We start from the raw sequence: 16,061 nt of genomic DNA, 5'->3' as shown, positions 1-16,061 counted from the left end.
GTCAATATTATTGTAGATTTCTAAAAATTCTGTTTTTGCCACGTCAATATCGGGGAAGGCATGGTTATTGTCAATAATATTGTAGGGTGTGGCCGCGCGGAAATAATTTAGTAGAATAAAAGACTTCAATGGGAGCGGACGCTTATGCTTTTTATTAAGGACTAGCGGCCCGACTGTGGCTTCGCTCGCTTGAACTACATGATTGTTCATGGATACCACGTGGAGGTACTCCTATTTTAAATTATTATGTTATTTTAAATTTCATTTCATTTAACACCATCTTTTTCAGCAGCATTCCATAAGAGCTGCTCCAGATCTTCATTTTAATTATGTGGACAAAAAATGCTTGATATGTTGATCAACTTTTACTAAGACGCTATATTTATATCTTAGAGATTAGATGGGCTGCTAGGGTTCCACGTTAGGTGCTCCAGACCTTCATTTTTGTTATGTGGGTGGAAAATGTTTGTAATATTGTTCAATTTTCCCCAAGGCAGTATATTTATATCTCTTATAGTTTAGACAGGCTGTCAAAGTTCCACATCAGGTATCCAGATTTTGAAAATCTGGCCTAAATGTTGCTTAGACTTAATAGTTGTATAATAAAAAGTTTAAAAGTTTCATTCAAATCCGTCCAATAGTTCCGGAGATTAGCGTGTACAAAGAGACAAATAAACAGACATTTTTTTTGTGGATTTGGGCTCTATTACTGTTCCTGAACCTCCCTCTGTAAATTGTAAATATATTCAATGTACAGACATGCTATTTTTACTTTTTTTATTATATGTATAGATGGACGAAAACAGTGTGAATAGCGAAAATAATGTTGTGTGTTCCGTGGAATTACGAAGAATCACGTTAGTTCGTTAAAACAATATTTAATAGAGTTTATTAAAACATGAAAATCTTATCAAGAGCTATGGAATACATCTATTGAAGAATAGTATTGGGATAAGGTCGAGAAAAATAGTGATAGTTACAATATATATATTTTTTCAATCATCCTCTTTTAGTAAAAGTAGTTTCACGCTGTACGCCGCACGCAGAAGAGGAAACCTAAGGGTATAATTTAATTAATTATCATAATGAAGGGACTAACATTCTTCATCGTGGTATTAAGCAGTCGTTCGTTGAAAACAATACCTTTGCCATTTTCCCCAATTTTCACTGAATTCTGGTGGCATTGCGTGTTGAGTGACGGAAGTCAACGCTGCCCTTTGCCTAGATACCAGAGCGAAAAATATGAAATTCTTTATTTCCTCGAGTGGAAATCGAACAAACAACCAGTCGCGTTTACAGCCACACTTTGTGTCACTGTTCATGAATGACCTTTGTAAGTTATATTTCTTTAATAATGTTAACAAGATTAAGCTCAGTTTTTTTTCTCATCTTGTCTTTGATAAAAAAAATGATTGCCTGTTTCTTGTAAGTAAGCGAAATGCAATAAGTAAAGAAATGGCTTTCTATCTATTTTAGATTTAACATGTCCGCACACAAATTAAGCTACTGAGTGACTGCGTTAGATTTTACGACGAAATATTGTCAATAATATTGTGTAGTGTTTGGGGCCATATATTAAACAATATTATTGCCAATATTATATTGACAATAATATTTTGTGTGTGTGTGTGTGGCTAGCCTTCAAATAGTAAGTAGGTAAATTCAATTTTACTTAACAATTCTAAATATTCTGCCAATTAAACCGCTTATATACATTTTTTCGCTTCTTTTTAGAATAGTTTTTCTGCATGACATGTAGACATTAATAATATGAAAATATTTTTTTATGTTCGTATATATCAATTTTCAGAATAAATGAACCTATTAACTTTTTTTTTGAAAGTGAAGGGAACATTTTTTATGATCTAAAGAAAAACAGAAAATATGGAAAATATGGTTATATTAATTGTGTTTTGATTGCAAAGGCAAACAGAGGCTATTTTATCATAATCTTTATCCGCTTTTCACATAATTTCGAGACATTGTTGAAATTTAACGATACGTTTTATTTTACTAACAGAATAAAAACAGTTGTAATATAAACAGAAAGAATCGAATTAATTATTAATAAGTCATTATTTCACTACTTGAAAACTTCTTTTGTTTTACTTGTTCTACTTGAAACCTTCGTTTTATAATGTATTTAGATAAATATATATATCAAACAGTATATTTATCAGTATACTTTTTATAAAGCCAGTATTTCTCTTAATTAAGGTTGTTTATTAATAGGGTAAAATTTATACTGCCAGATATCGAGCGAGACTCAGTTATTCAGCTGCCAAAATAGCTACCTTGTTTCTGTTTGTTCCTATTCTTTACAGTTTTTGTATTCTAATGACTTTACTTAGATGAATATATAATTTTTCATATTAGATATTTTTAGAGATTTCGAATTAAAATATATTGACTAAAAATAGCAACATATCGATATTTTCTACAAGCCTATATGCTCTGTAGCCTATAGACTTCAAACTTTAACGTCAAACTTGAAAGTTACCGTATAACGTCAAATTTGAAACTTAAAAGTACTCTCTAAAACTGAAAAGATAATATAGAAGTTATAAAGTACTATTGTAATTAAGTAAGAAATTAAAAAAACATGGAACTTCGAGATGGCACCATAATGAGTCTTGTGGTTAAGAATTTCTTATGTCATAAGTACCTCAAAGTGAATTTTGATAAGAGTATCAAATTTATTGTTGGGCATAATGGAAGCGGCAAAAGTAGTATTCTTGATGCCTTGATTTTGGGACTTGGAGGAAGAGCTATAAATACGCTAAGATTTCCACACATAAAACGTAAATAGTTACTTTAATTTATACCTAATAAAATATATAACATTTATATTTAGTAGATGTAAAATCTAAATGTCGACATATATATTGACAATCCATACCTATATTATAAATTCGAAAGTAACTCTGTCTGTCTGTCTTTTACGCAATCAGGGCCAAACCGCTAATTTTATTGTGATAAAATACTCATATAGAGATACTCGAGGGTCTCGGGATGAACATAGGATACTTTTTTTGCTCATATTTGTAATATTTTCGATACATACCAATATATTAAAATACTTATTAATTTGACATGCAATTTATTCTGCCATGTTATCAACAATGGTCGCGTTGCTAAGCAACGATTTGCGAAGTTTGTCACAAACGTCACCCAAAATGAGCTTGCTTAACGCATCTCTCTATTGAAAACTGAAAATAATTTCATAAATATATTTAATAAATATTCGTATAGTTTCAGCGGGCGTAGCCGCGTTCGGGTCCTCTAGTAAATTATAATTTCATAAAAACTATGGTTAATTTGTTGTTATCATTTAACTTATTTTTTTTAGAATATATACAAAGTGGCGCTGAATTTGCTTCCATAGAAATCAGATTAAAAAATAGTGGTCCAAATGCATACAAACCAGCAGAATATGGGCCTTATATTACAGTAATACGTGAAATTCTTGCTTCTTCTGGCTCTTCTACCTACACTATTAAATCGGCATCAGGTAAGTATTCAGTTGTAATATTCTTTGTTATTTGAACATTATTTTTAAAAAAGATTGTTGATTTTGATCTTAAATAATAATAGATTGTGTTGAATAAAGTTATTTAAATGTTTGGATTTGGCCCATTATATTACTTTTTTTCTTCAGTCAGAGAATAAACGCTATTTTTATTTTGTTTTATTTATTACTTTTTGTCATGTATAATAAAAGCATTAATGAAGAGTGTTCATTTCATCAATTTTGTTTTTTTAATTAGATGAAGTGAAAGCAAAAAGATATGCAACTTTAGAAGCAATTTTGTTAGCTCACAACATACAAATAGATAATCCAATGTCAGTACTACCACAAACACTTTCTAAACAATTTATGGATAGAAAAAAAAACACTGAAAAGTATGATTTCTTTAAAAGAGCAACCAATCTTGCTCAATCGGAGGACTACTATGAGAATGCTCTTGAGAATTGTGCAAAAGCAAAGAAAGTTTGGGAACATCAAAAAAAGGTAAATATTATATTTTTTAGTATGATATATTTTAGATTAGTATTTATTATTAAATATTTGCTGTTAGCTACATTTTTCGAGTGTATTTTTGGACTCTAGTATTCTTCCTCAATCTAGGCTCTAAATTTTTTCTTATTAAACATCTACTATCTACCTCTATGTCAACTTTTGAGAAATACCACCTTTTATACAAACTTGCAAGAGCCTTTAGACCTTGATTAAATCAGTCTTTGTCATAAAGTCAGAGACTGAGAATTTCAGGACATTGCATTTTGAGGTGCTGGATATCAATATTGTGCTTTGTCTTATTAACAGAGTGATGATGTGTAAAATATAATAATAACTCATTCCCCTAAACATAAATTGAAGCCATATTTGTAGCATTAACATATAGATTTATACTTATATTATTTTCAGATATGTGATGATTTGGAAGGTGAAATAAAGAAATGGGAACAAATAATGGAGAGTTATAATACACAAGAAAAGAATAAAGATGAGAAAAAAAAATTGGAGCAAGAATTGAAATGGAGTGAAGTGGCCAAGAAGGAGTGTATACTTGAAAGTGAAAAACAGAAGTGCCAATCACTACAAGATGCTATGGAACAATGTCAGCATACACTCTCTCGTATCACAAGCAGCTTAGGCTGTGAAAAAATACAGTAATATATTTTTTATTATTATTATTTAATAATTACAGTATGGTATGGTTCTTTGTTTATGGCATTATGAATGGGCCAATTGAGCACATATCACTTTATTATTATTTAGTAATATTTTTTTCCAGCTTCAGACTGTATCCCACATATGTATTAGTATACTCATATATACATATGTGGCAATGGGAGTATATGAGTATACTCATCACCCACACATGTTTCTTTTAGTAAAAAGAACCTTGTGTGGGTGACTTAAATGTTTTAATTTGAACAATGTGTCTTGACATTAGGTTCCCATGTTCCCCTAGCCCACCTTGCATATTTGATATTAATTACAAATATAAGTTTATACAAATTACAAATATTTGTTATTTTTTTTTTCTTTATTTTATAGCTTATGATTATGCATTGCAATTTTCATAGAAAAAGGTTGTGACAGACGGACAGGCAACAAAGTGATCTTAAATAGGCATCTGTTTTTTTCTTGAAAGATATGGCACTTTTAAGACATTTATGATTTTGTAACAGGGAGATCAAAAACAGAAAAAAAAAAGAAAAAAATGAAAAGAATTCATTGAAAGATGAGAAAGAGCGGCTTGAAAATATGCAAAGTAAATTGGAAATAGATTTTACTAATTCAAAAAATTCTAAAACTCACACAATGAAAGTGATTGAGAGGGAGGAAACTAAAGTTCAAGAATTCAAAAGACAAATACAGGATATTATGTTAGTATATTATATATTTTTAAACAAATATATTTTACAATTGTGATGGGGTTTTATGGAATATTTTTAAAAACTAGCATATATTGTAAGTTAGCCTGGTTGTGCTATTTTTGAGAGATGAATATTTTTAAGTGTCTCTTATTGACAGTTTTTGATGCTATTATTTTTTTAATTAAAATTCCTGGTAGTTTCGCTTTTAAGTATCAAGCGTTAGATAGCTAGTTAAAATTATGTCATAAGAAGTTATTTTCAGACTCCACTCATTAGGAATTATATGAAACTTTCGTTGTATCGTATATATTTTCTACCTAGGTCGGGGTCGGCGGCCACGTGGCGCACGGCGCTGGCGGCGGAGGCAGCGGCGGCGCGGCGCGGCGTTGACGTAACGGGCGCGCGCCTGCGCACCGCCGACGACCACCTGCGCCAGGCCGACGCGGCGCACGAACGCGCGCGCGGCGACGACACCGACGCCGGCCGCCGACTCGCGGCCACCAAGGAGGAGCTAGGTAGGTAGTAGTAGTGACTGTTGACTCCCTGTTGTAGGGTGGTTTTTTCGTTTTTGTAGATAAACAGAGTATAATGCTGTGATTTTGAACAATGTGTTTCAGTTTTATATGTGTATAAAATGGGGATCACATTGTCGCTACAGTTTTTTAGCTTCAGGTTGTATCCCTAGTGGGGTAGCCAGAGAGAACGGATCGTCAAACCGCCGCGGTTTCTGCGTACTTTTTTATACCCATCCTTCCTCTTACATTCCATGTAACTATTTGTGTTGTATTAGTCCTCTACTAAAGACAAAGTATGGAGTAAGATTCACCACATCTAAATACCCTGTTACGTGAAATAAAACATAAATCAGAATAAGAAATTATACGGAAATATATGAATAATATTCACAACAGCGGATATAGAACGCAACGTGCACTCGCTGCAGCGGTCGCGCGGCTCGCTGGCGGCGTACGGCGAGTGCGCGGCGCGCCTGGCGCAGCGCGTGCGTGACGCCGCCGCCTCCGGGCACTTCCGCCGTCCGCCGCGTGGCCCCGTCGGTGCGTACTGTGTGCGTGCGTGAGTGTATACGCGTGTGAAAGGGTGAATGCGGCCCCGGCCCCATCGGTGCGTACTGTGTCTGTGCGTGTTGAAGTGCGTGTGCATGCGTTGTAACATGCTTACAAAGTAGTGTAAGTAGTAAGTGTACTAATGTTCTGCCTTGCATTAATCAACTACGTGGTCCCGATGCAATCTTGAGTAAGACTGTTTGAACCTGTATGCTTTAATTGAGCCCATGCTCACCTGTCTCTGTGCTTAAAATATTATTATGTGCCTTTATAATATTCACAAGTACCTCAGTAATGGGAATTATTTTGTAGGTGCTTACTTGTCAGTGGAGGACGAGACGTGGAGCAGTGCCTTGGAGCATATTCTAGGCGCCTCCATAAAATCCTACTGCGTCGATAACAATGATGACGCGCAGAAACTTTATGCTTTAATCCGAGAGGTTTGTTTTCTATGTGTTACGAGTCTCGACCGCCCCCTTTTATAGTTAAGGGGTGTGCCGCTGCTACAAGGCGGTCTCAAATATTACAATTTTTTATTTTATAATCTGTTAAATAAATTATTATAGTAATATTGTAATTGTAAATGTAAGTTTGCTTGTTATGCTTTCACACCAAAATTACTCAACCAATTATGATAAAACTTTGTACACATATTCTTAGAAATATTAGAAAGGACATAGCATTATCTTTTTGCTATGCTATGCCCTTTCTAATACCTCTCTCATGGTGGCCAATTCAAATATAAAATTACGAATGCTTTCGTGATTTTGCATTCGAATTTTTGCAAGGTATCATTGTCACTAATAAATAATTGTTTTAAAAAAAAAAATCCGCTGAGTTTTTTGCGTCGGTTCTTCACAGGTCTCAGGCATTATTATTTGACAAAAATTCATTCATTCAATTCACATTTGAGTTTAAATACTTTGACTTTGGATAAACATAAAAGGTTCATAACAAGTTACGGTTAGGTGTACGCGAATTCTCGCGAGCCGCGCCCGAGCGTGTCGTACAGTGAGTTCCTCGCGTGCGCGCACGACACGCGCCCCCGCGAGGCGCACGCAGTCGGCGCCGTGTGTGCGTTGCGCGCGCTACGCGTGGCCGACCCCGTCGTGCACAACTACCTGGTGGACCAGCTGGAGCTGGAGGCCGTGCTGCTGGTGCGGGACGACGCCAGTGCCATGCGTCTGTGCCGCGCACCGCCGCCGCCCGCCCATACTAAACGCGTGTTCACGGCCGACTGCGCCGAGTACCGCCCCGCGCCGCGCTACCGCTGCTACGGCGGTGAGGCGGCGCCCGTCCGCTACTTATATACAAACCAGGAACACGCTCTGCGGGAACTGCGTCGGCGCACTGGGGAGTTGTCTGCCCGCGTGGCGGGAGCCGAGTCGGCCAAGCAGCAAGCGGCGGAGGCGCTGGCGCAGGCTGGCGCGGCGCGCGCCGCTGCACAGGCGGCGAGGCGCGCGCTGCACGCGGAGCTGCAGAGGCAAGAGGTGGCGTTGAGCCGCGCGGAGGACGCGCTGGCGCAACACCGTGAACCGCAGCTGGCGCAGCTGGTACGTGTGAGCAGCCATCTTTTTTTATTATTGCCAAGGCAATAAAAAAGAAATAATTTAATTACCCTAGTTGGACTTCCACCCACAACCCTCGCCAGTACAACAAGACGCTGCGCCGCTGCGGTGTCTTGCTCTGTTAAAATTGACATTTCAGACCTATTATTGTAAATTATTTTTTTCTTTCAGCAAGAAGAACTAAACTTAACTGAAGAAAAATTAGAATCGGAAAGAGAGAAGTTGAGCGAAGTCGAACAACGTGGACAAAGCACTTGTGCCGAGATTGAGAAGATAAAGCGAGATCTCAAAAATGTTATAACTCAACTGCAAACTGTTAATGTTAATATAGAAAAAGCTGAGGCAAGTACATTCATAAGTACATACATTATAAGTACCCTCCTTGACGTCACGCAGTCGGGTAAAAAGAACAACCGTTGAATTTCTCACCAGCTTAGTTAGTAAAACTGTCTTGCAAGCTCAATTTTTCACGTCACAATTTTTCACATCACAATTTTTTTAATTCATTAAAAATGTTGTAAAGCTTATTTTTTGTAGAAAGAAATTGAACAACAAGAATCTGAATTAAACAACAGCCAGTCGAAAGTAGGGATTTTAAAGAAGAAGATCGACGTATATAAAGCGAATTTAGACAAAATGAAAACAGAAATACAAGAAAGTGAAATCGAAGTGGAACGTCTTGTTGCCAAAGTCGCTAAAACAGGGCCAAGAATTGAAAATCCTAGGTATATAATATATTTGTTTTATTTTATCGTTCATATATTTAGTTTATTCATTGCAAGAGGTCACTGTGGCGCAGGTGTGGGACGTCGAGTAACAATAAATGCGATGTACAGTGGGTAAAAAAAGTATTTGCACACCCTAATTTTTTGATGTTACATCTACAAAAAAACAGAATGCTTTTAGTTAATTATTGTATTTAATAGCTTAATCTATATATATTTCGAATTGGTTAATAAAATTTCTCAGAAAATAGAAATTAGAGAATGAGACGGTATAAACACATATTTTAAAGTCAAATAAGTATTTGCACACCAACCGGCTTGTACGTATTTTGTAAAAAAAATCAATAATAAATGAAAGAAAAGACACTTAATATTTTGTGTGCATTCCATTAGCATCAGTGATGGCTTGAAATCTCCTTGGCATCGATTCCAATAATTTGGACGTTGTTTAAATCGAGATTTGAGCCCATTTTTCCACCAAAGCACCCTTCAAATCTTTTTTATTTAAAAATTTCATTTTCCTCAAATTTTAATCCAGCAGATGCCATGAATTTTCAATTGGGTGGATGTCTGGCGTTTATGGCGGAGTTTTCAGCATTCTACGGACATTGTACATCACCCATTCCTTAGGTTTTCATAGCTGTATGCTTAGGATCATTGTCCTACTGAAAGTAGTATGTCTCACTTACGCCTAATTTCGATGCGCTGCAAGACAAAATATCGCGCAACACTTTACCATAATCTACTGCTTTCATTATTCCTTCGATAAAAGTCAAGTTTCCCACATCATTTGCTGTCATGCAGCCTCAAACCATCACAAGACCACCGCCGTGTTTGACTGTACTATGCACATGTTTCGCCTGAAGTTCAGTATTTGGATTGCGCCACACAAATGTATATCTGTCCGTTCCAAAAAGATAAAATTTGCTTTCGTCAGAAAAAAATAAAATTGTACCAAAATTCTAAAGGGGTATTTAAGTATTCTTTCGCGAAAGTTAGTCTTTTTGCTATATCGGCCTCACTTATGAAAGAATTTTTCCTCGCTGTTCTGCTACGAAGACCACCATTACCCAGTACGTTTCTTACAGTTTGGGCACAGACAACCTTACCTGAACTTGACGCGATATCATTTGCTAAAGTCTAAGCGCTTGTAAATGGTTTATTTTGTACCGATTTTAAAATTTGTCGCCTTTCTCTCGTACTGAGCTTCTTCGCAAGAACGGACCTTTCCTTATTTTCAACACTACCCATTTCTTCTCGGGTTTTTATAATTTACTATACAGTCGAGTAATTTAACTTTAAATTTGACCCGACCCGATTTGGCGATAAGTTCAACCTTCATTACGGAGTAAAATAATTTCTTCACGCGTCGATAATTCAAATTCTTCAGTTCAAATTCTTTCGGCATGTTGGCTTCAAGATTTTTTCTGAACACTAAACAAATGTCTCGATATTAGAATACGTTTCCCCATGTTCACATGTATACATACAATGTTCACATTTTACCTAATGTGACAAAATGTCTCGGGAATAACATTGTATCTAGGGAATGGTTGGTGTGCAAATACTTATTTGACTTAAAAAAAGGTGTTTTTACCATCTAATTTTTTTATTTCTGTTTTCTAAGAATTTTTAAAAATCAATTCTAAATATATATAGATTAAGTTATTAAATACAATAATTAACTGAAATCATTCTATGTTTTTCTAGGTGTAACTTCAAAAAAATTAGGTGTGCAAATACTTTTTTTACCCACTGTATATATAATAAATGTTCGATTCCCACTGGGAAATTAGTCATTTATTTTCAGTGTAAGTGCGATATTTAGTTCTGGCAATCCATATTCAATGTAGCGAATCCGTGAGGAAAGGGGAGAACGTGGCTTTTTTCCGTGTATAATCAAATTTTGTAAGTTACATTTTACCCATTTCTTGGTTACCAACTAAGCTGAAATTGAAAATTTGTTTTTAGACTCGAGCAAAATGCGATTGAATATTTTACTCTATATCAAAAATTATATACCTATCTAAAAATATACAGTTGACAAAGTTTAAATTAAAAAATAACAGAATTAATCTTAACTTGTCAAAGTATTCAAATTCCTAATGCATATTTTAGATGCGACGTCCTACTGTTTTATAAACAACACATCAAATGAACAATGGCCATCGATAGGTTACCAGTGCGTTTGCTTACAAGACGAATTGACGTCATAACAACATGACACCCAGTGTTACTGCTAAAATTGCTATATTTAGAAATGTTATGGCATATATCTATTGAATTAAAATCTTGTATTGTTATAATGGTTTATTAGGGACCTTTGGATGGAGTTCAAAAATACTCTGTCCTGCATAATTAATATTTTTTGCTACACGAAAAAATTGTGGTTTTTATACTTTTCGGCAAATTCAGGAATGAAACGGATGGATTACCACACCCAGGGTTTCGTACCAATTTTGTAATTGTAGCTGAACGGCCACGTGACTTTTCTCTTTCAGCTTCACGCCCGTTCGTCTTTTCCGCAGAATTTTGGATGTGACTTATAAAAGTTTACAAATTTATTTTCGAAATTTTGGAACTTAATGTGTTAAAATGAGTGTATGCATTCCTTTTGTATGTTATTGACTTCAAATATGAGCTTGTAATGTTTTTTCTGTGATATACTTGTAAATGTAATTTTTGGTTTATTTTTATGTTAATTCTGAGTAACTTGTTGCAGAGACAAGCGCGTAGTCATGGACCTGCTGCAGCAAAAGGAGGCAGAGATAAGCTCGTACTTGCGCGCGCCGCTGTCCGCAGCGCAGGCGGCCGAGCAGCGGGCGCGGGCGCGCGCGCGGCACTCCGTCGTGGCCGGCTACCTGCGCGACCTTGATCGCCTCATACACGAGGTGCGAGGGTACCTAGCGTTAAGACATACTGTTTATTGTATCTTTTTGGACATTCACTTTTTATTATAATAAATATTCCTATTTTTTGTGAACGAAAAGATATAAATAAATAAGATCGTCGAGATTTAATAATATTTCAGTGGTATTAGTAATACATAACATACATCCGTATGTAACAGGGATAGGGATGTAATAGGGATACATTTTACAATCCCTATGTAACATGTATCCCTAGCGAGGTAGTGAGAAAGTGAGAGAACGGTGCGCCAAAGGCTATGGTCTCTACATACTTCTTTCGACTCGTCCACTGTCATCAACCTCTTCGTGCATACTCTCTAGATGATCCTCATGCTTTTTATGTGACCTTCCTCCACTGTTTTCGAAGGTCAACTGAGGTCTCCCTCTCCTTTACCGCTTTTCCATCATAAATCTTTTTTGCCACTCTCCCGTCACTCATTCGTTCGACATGTCTAAACCAGATGAGCACGTTCTTCTTCATTCTCTCCATGACATCCTCATTAGTACCTGCTATTCTGTCTTTCATTCTTCTACGGTTATACCAACGTATCGCATTGTGCCACCAACACTGCATTGTGTGCGGGCAAACGTGCAGCTGTGCTGACGTTTCAATTTCCACCCATGCCATCTCTACTGAAAATACTACTACACAGCTACAGCAGTATACTACACAGCTATCCAATTACAAATGGACGAACCAAGCTGACATGGCGCATCTTTGTTTAACACCCTATTGGATTTTGACATCTAAGACGACTTGCCAGCTCCTACTCGCACGCAGGCTGAGTGATCTCTGTAAAGAGACTTTACAGCCTGCAGCAAGGGTCCGCTCACATCGTGCCGGGGTAGTATCTTCATAATTTCGTTCTCAAAATTCTGTCAAACGCCTTTTCCAGGCCAACAAAAGCACAGAAAACTTTTTGCTTGACGGCCAAGTATGTTTCCGTGAGTATGCACAAACACCAGGACAAGTCCAAGACGCGTGGCCCACCATATTTGATCATCTCGGCAGTAACTCCGTCTGTTCCCGCTTCCTTACCACATTTCAGACTTCGTATTCCACTTTTTATACTGGTTTCGCCATCAGCTACATCAAAACTTAGCGTTTCGCCGTAACTTGAGACTGAGGCGTCATCACATTGTTCTTTTAAAATTTCACCCTCTTTAGAATGCCCCGTTTATTCTACAGGTTACCGAGCAACTACGGGAAATATTTTTGTACACTTAATATAATATGTACCCTAGATAATAATAATAACCTTAATTTATCACCGTTTACAGTTTCTTCTATATAAGCTTCTTAACATCAATTAGCTATACAGTTAGTGCAAATTTAGCAACAAAATTAATTAATAGTAATGATTATATGTTATTTCATCGTCATCAAAACTGAAGTCGTAATATAAATTTAAACCTAAACGGTCTCTTGGTGGTGGGTCAAATTGAGACTGCAATATATCACATACACACTAACATATATACTACTTCAGATGACGAGCATGGTGCGCCGGCATCAGAAGACGTGCCTCGCGCGACAGAAGGCGGTCATACTGTATGTACAGAACCGCTTAACGAAGATTATGCATATGCGGAAAATACAGGTTCATTCATTTATTTTTAATTATTTATGTGTATATTGTCGGCGTCAGCGCAGAATCCTCTAAATGCAAAATATATATTTTTTAAAATTACAGTTTATTAGATATGTAACGTATGTAAAACACTGAGTTCACAATAAGTATTGTATTAGCTAAGTAGCCTGACATGAACTAAACTTGTTATACATAATTCCAACCTACCCACTGGAATTCCCTTTATTATTCAACAAAGCAAACAATTACACACATAGAATTGCTCCAAAAATTAACTTAACAACTGTCTTGTATTTAGTGTATAAAAAATATTTTTTTTACTGTACATCTCAAAAAATATTAATACGCGTAAAAACTTTTCATTAGTCAGCTATAGCTAACTAACTGATTATTCGAAAAATAAATTATTGTGAAGCTATCCTAGCATAGGTCAAGAACTGGACCATGCGCTTGGCTGTTAGTATATATTATATTAGAGAGTAGTGGTCGTTTGCGTCTATTCTTTTCCAGCCCGATCGCCGGTAGCAAGCCTAGGTTTGAATCCCGTACGGTGCCGGATGCCCTTGCTGCTGACGCGCTGAAAATCTCTTAGTGATATATTGCGCCACTCAACAAACAATGCCTCCAGAATTCGGCGGAAAGTGGGGAAAACTTTTAACACTAGGTTTCCTCTGCCTAGCCTGCTGTGTGCGGGATACAGCGTGAAGCTGATTTATTTATTTTAATTTCTCCAGGGTACTTTACACATAGACCCGGTAGCCAGGACGTTGAGTGTGGAGTCCCCGGGGCGCTCGTCGGGCGGCGAGACCACCTACGCTATGGTCGCTTTGCTACTAGCGTTACAGGACTGCGTGGATCTGCCGTTCTTCTTTATGGATGAATTTGATGTTTATTTAGTATGTTTGATTTTTAATATACAAATAAAATCTAAAAAATGTGCTGTTGAAATAAATTAGTTTTTACTTCATAAAATAACAAACTATTTTTTTACAATTTTTGTTCTCAATTTAACTACTTGTTGACGTCATCGTTTTGTGAACAAAATGTTAACGCTTTATCCATTTGTCCGTTCTATTACATAAAGTATTGTTTACAAGAAAAACTGACGTTATCATAGCAGAGTAACATGGCGTCTGACGTTCCTATCAAAAACGTGCGTAATTTGAAAATGTTAAATTTAAATGTCTTTTAGTTGCACTTATATTAATTACATTATTATTTATTCACACAATTATATTATGTAATTGTAGGACGGTCTGAACCAAAGCGCCGTGGTCAACCTCCTACTGGAGGCGGCCCGCAAGCGCCCCTCGTGCCAGTACGTGTTCATCACGCCCAACGCACCCGACGGGCTGCGCGCCGCACACGACCTCGACATACAGACGTGAGTACACTTACACTAAAACACACACACACACAACTTTGTCGCTGCACCAGAGCGAACCCACAAACTGTCGCACACATATAAGGCACATGTTGTAAGGTATGCATGGCATTTGAGTAAGCCTAACTCTTTATAACTATCCATAAATCATTATCCAGTGAATTAAGATCAGGATTAGATGACGGCCAGTTTCTAACTAAGATTAGATAGATCAAGCTGTATGTATCGGCACCGAGTCTTGCTGAAAAGACCAAATCTCATCTGTAAACAATTTTGTAATGTGAGGTTACATTACAAAATTGTACCCTTTCCGTACCGCTAAAGTAGTTGTTTTTACCACCCTATTCTTATCAAAATTATGACTTAAGAAACGACCAGTACGTCTCTTACAGGTTGCAAATTCTAAGTTATATTTTAAAATACTCCCGCGATTCCAGGTGCTATCTTCATCAGCCAACATAAAATCTTTTTCTTTCGGACAGAATTTCTTACTTTTGCTTTTTTATAAGATTTCGTTTATTTTTAATTGTAACAGCATTTATGGCCAGACTTAGTACACACACATTATAAGGACACACGCTGATATAAACATTTTTTTATTAACTGATATCAATACAAAAATTTATTTTTGTTTCAGATTAGACCCTATACCCACACAAAGTACATCTAACTAATGTCTGTTTTTGACGAATAACGGAATATCACCTTTTTTCTATTTTTGTAGCTTTAAATCATTAAGCTAATAAATAATACTTTGTAGTACTATAAAGCAAGCAGCCTCTACATCTCAATATTATTGTACAAAACTTTGATTTTGAAGAAGACTAGTAGTTTTAGTTTACAATAATATATTGGTAATGTATTGGCTAATCAAGTTACCAAATAACTTTACACGTTGTGATTTATAATATTAAGTTATTGATATGATATAGATATAATAATCCTGGAAATTCAATATTTTTTCCTAACAAAAATCGATACTAGAAACGACGATCTAATAATATTCTAATACATTTTCTTTTTCAAACATTTATAATTTGAACCTAACGGGATTTGAACCCGCTTTGAAGCAGATGATTAGGATGATTTCCAAGAGACATGATATCAAATCCGCTCCCACATGCATTTTTTTAAAGTGTGATAATAATTTAAAATTGTTAAAGAACATATACAACAATATTCTATTCTGATTAAAGCCCATAACCACACCTTTGTCTTATATAAAGTACGTAATTTCCATAATTATTAGATGATTCAATAATTGAATTTGTATGAAATAAAAGCAACAATCATTTATTGTTATTGTTTAATTTTTTGTCTAAGAATTTTGAATAAGAAACGGTTTTTTAGTTAGTTTACTGTACGTTATTCTCTTTTTAAAGATGAAAATGTTAAATATACTTGTTACAAGAATAAGTTTTATATTTTCTA

The 16,061-nt window shown here is 35.9% G+C and overlaps 1 protein-coding gene across 3 annotated transcripts; it reads left to right on the top strand.

Annotated features, from left to right (window-relative positions):
- Positions 1-131: 131 nt before the first annotated feature.
- LOC146535994 (structural maintenance of chromosomes protein 6-like) lies at positions 132-16,039 on the top strand. 3 transcript variants are annotated; one of them, XM_085191962.1, is made up of 16 exons: positions 132-225; positions 3,350-3,511; positions 3,768-4,012; positions 4,430-4,674; positions 5,200-5,397; positions 5,710-5,903; positions 6,300-6,443; positions 6,765-6,892; positions 7,421-8,005; positions 8,192-8,362; positions 8,558-8,745; positions 11,468-11,636; positions 13,145-13,255; positions 13,981-14,142; positions 14,497-14,630; positions 15,268-16,039. In XM_085191962.1, exons 3-16 carry the CDS (start codon positions 3,842-3,844, stop codon positions 15,302-15,304), a joined length of 2,637 nt encoding a protein of 878 aa, XP_085048088.1. In that variant the 5' UTR covers positions 132-225; positions 3,350-3,511; positions 3,768-3,841; the 3' UTR covers positions 15,305-16,039. The 3 variants fall into 3 exon arrangements, with proteins under 3 accessions (XP_085048088.1, XP_085048086.1, XP_085048087.1); XM_085191960.1 differs by lacking the exon at positions 132-225 and adding an exon at positions 2,476-2,801 and having other exon boundaries at positions 15,268-16,038; XM_085191961.1 differs by lacking the exons at positions 132-225; positions 6,300-6,443 and adding an exon at positions 2,476-2,801 and having other exon boundaries at positions 15,268-16,037.
- Positions 16,040-16,061: the final 22 nt, after the last annotated feature.

This window comes from Heliconius melpomene, chromosome 10 (assembly GCF_056956725.1).
Source record: "Heliconius melpomene rosina isolate 202511_hmr_F chromosome 10, ASM5695672v1, whole genome shotgun sequence".
NCBI classification, from domain to species: Eukaryota; Metazoa; Arthropoda; class Insecta; order Lepidoptera; family Nymphalidae; genus Heliconius; species Heliconius melpomene.
This window is presented reverse-complemented; position numbering and strand designations above follow the sequence as displayed.